Consider the following 2,631-nt stretch of genomic DNA (forward strand, 5'->3'; position numbering starts at 1 on the left):
GTAGTTTACAGAATCATTTGGGGGACATAACTTTCGCAAGCCAGGAAGAGGTCGAAACTGACATTTCAGAGTTCGTTGCTTTGAAACCAAAAGAGTTTTACATTGATGGGATTAAAAAGCTTGTAAATAGATGGAAGGAAGTCATAGATAATCAGGGAAAGTACATTGATGATTAAATTTCAATTAAATATAACATTTGATCACTTGTTTTCTTTATTCAAAATTTGGACAGAACTTATGGGATGACTTGATAGGTATGTATGTATGTATGTATGTATGTATGTATGTATGTATGCATGTATGCATGTATGCATGTATGTATGCATGTATGCATGTATGCATGTATGTATGTATGTATGTATGTATATAGACACATATGCCATAGGCTTCTTTCAGCTTCATTCTACTAAATCCACTTGCTAAGCTTTGGTCATCCTGGGGTTATAGTAGAAGACACTTGCTCTAGGTGCCACACAGAAGGACTGAGGCAATTTTCTAAACTGCATAACCAGCCTGCACTTACTGCCTAAGCATATATATGCGTGTATATGCATAGGCATTGATATACCTAGATTAACATATACACACATGCACATATTTATAAAACCATTACATGTCAATTTTTCATCCACATCTGTTTCATAAAACCACCTAAAACATCAAAATGAAGAATAAACAACAAAGTAGCAGCAACAACAGCAACAACAACATCTAAATCAACAACAATCAAACATTTTACAACTTACCCAGTCATCCTGATTTTGGGCCAAAGAATCTCATAAAAGCAAAATACAACACAGAGGTTCTGGAATGTTTCCTTCTGCTCTTACCACTGGTCTCTCTTTCTTTCTTACTCTCTCTCTCTCTTTTAGTCCCTTTCAGTATATTTGATCTTGTTTTACTTTTTATAATCTCTTTCGTTCCTTCTTTTATTCTCTCCTCATCATCCCTATGCTTTCTTCGTCACTTCTGTGTCTTTTGGCCTTTCCTGGCCTTTCTTGATTTCTTTGGTCTCATTTGGTTTCTCCTCACATTTCCTGTTCTCTTTGCTCACTCTTGGTCATTGCTGTTTTTTTCTCCTGGTTTCTCCTGGCTCTTCTCGATTGCTTTGGTCTCCCAAGGTCTTCTTGGTCTCTCCTGGTTTTACTGTTGTTATTAGTTCTTCTAATCACTTGTTTCAGTCTCTCCTAGTTTCATCTGTTATTTTTTGCCCCCTTCTGCCATTCTTGCCAAATGTCTTTCCATTTCTCTTAATCTCTCTTTGTTTTTGCTTATCTTATTCACGTCTGGTCTACTTTTCTCTATTCCTTCATCTTTCTCTCTATCCCCCTTACCTGTCTCTGTATCTGAGTATATATATATATATATATTAAATTTCATTCAATTTTGGAAAAAGTAAAATCGGACGGAATTTATGGGATGACCTGATGTATATATATATATATATATATATATATATATATGTCTGTATGTATAAGTGTATGTATGTATTCTGTATGTATGTATATATATATATATATATATATATATGTTTATATGTATGTATATGTATGTATATATATATATATATATGTATTTGTCTCACTTGTTCTTTCTTAATCTTTTAATCTCTTCTGCTTTCTATTCTGAAATATCTCTTGCAAAGCCCTAAAATCTGTATTTCTGTCTCCTGCCTCTCTCTCTCTCTCTCTTTCTCCTAGTTACTAAGTTTCCCTTTCCCTTAGTCTGCTTAGGTCTCTCTTACAGTATCATCGGTCTCTCCTCTTGATGGTTACCTTTTTGTTTATCCCAGTTGGTTGCTATTGTCATCTGCAGTGGACCAAACTGGAGTGGATGCAGTAACAGTGAGAGAGAGAGAGAGAGAGAGAGAGAAAGGGAAAGAGAGAGAGAGAGAGAAAGGGAGAGAGAGAGAGAAAGGGAGAGAGAGAGAGAAAGGGAGAGAGAGAGAGAGAGACGTGACAGTAAGAGGAGGAACAGAGTTGTAGAAGAGAGATGGGGAAAGAGAGTGAGAGTGGGAGGGAACAAACTGAGAAGGGAAGGGACGTTATAGATATTTAAGTTTTCTCTCTCTCCCACTCCCGATATGAATGAAACCTGGACATGCAAGTTTGATGTTTGTTCTCTGCTGATGGCTAAACACACACACACACAGACACACACGCACGCGCAAGCATATACAGCTATCGCTCGCCATATCGCGGTTCACCTGTTGCGATTCACCTATCGCAGTTTATTATTCAAGCTTATGTCGATTCCTCTATTCCTCTGTCGTGTTGTTTAACATTTATCATAAAATGAATATATACAAATTATAAAAATGGTTATAAAAAATATACAGTACAATACTGTTTCTACTTCATGGATTTTCATCTATCGTGGGGAGTCTTGGAATGTTACACCTGCGATAGTCGAGGGATTACTGTATACATACATGCACATCTACATATATATACACTCCTTGGTACACTGCCACACACACACATACACACATACATAGGCACATACATACATAGCTATATCTATCTATCTATCTATCTATCTATCTATCTATCTATATATAGATATGCAGGGCAGGGAATCGTCAATTAGTAATAAAATTAATAATCAACAATTTTGCCGGGTATCTATATA

At 36.1% G+C, this 2,631-nt stretch overlaps 1 protein-coding gene across 1 annotated transcript in view; it reads right to left on the minus strand.

The window, feature by feature from the left end:
• The window catches only part of LOC106869139 (WD repeat-containing protein on Y chromosome), a 92,944-nt gene extending 91,189 nt beyond the window's left edge, over positions 1-1,755 (minus strand). Inside the window, exon 1 of the mRNA XM_014914715.2 lies at positions 747-1,755. Within this exon, the coding sequence (XP_014770201.2) occupies positions 747-754 (8 nt within the window). The 5' untranslated portion in view covers positions 755-1,755. The remainder of the gene's footprint in view (positions 1-746) is intronic.
• Between the last annotated feature and the right edge of the window lie 876 nt (positions 1,756-2,631).

The sequence above is a fragment of the Octopus bimaculoides genome, chromosome 5, assembly GCF_001194135.2.
Source record: "Octopus bimaculoides isolate UCB-OBI-ISO-001 chromosome 5, ASM119413v2, whole genome shotgun sequence".
Lineage (NCBI taxonomy): Eukaryota > Metazoa > Mollusca > Cephalopoda > Octopoda > Octopodidae > Octopus > Octopus bimaculoides.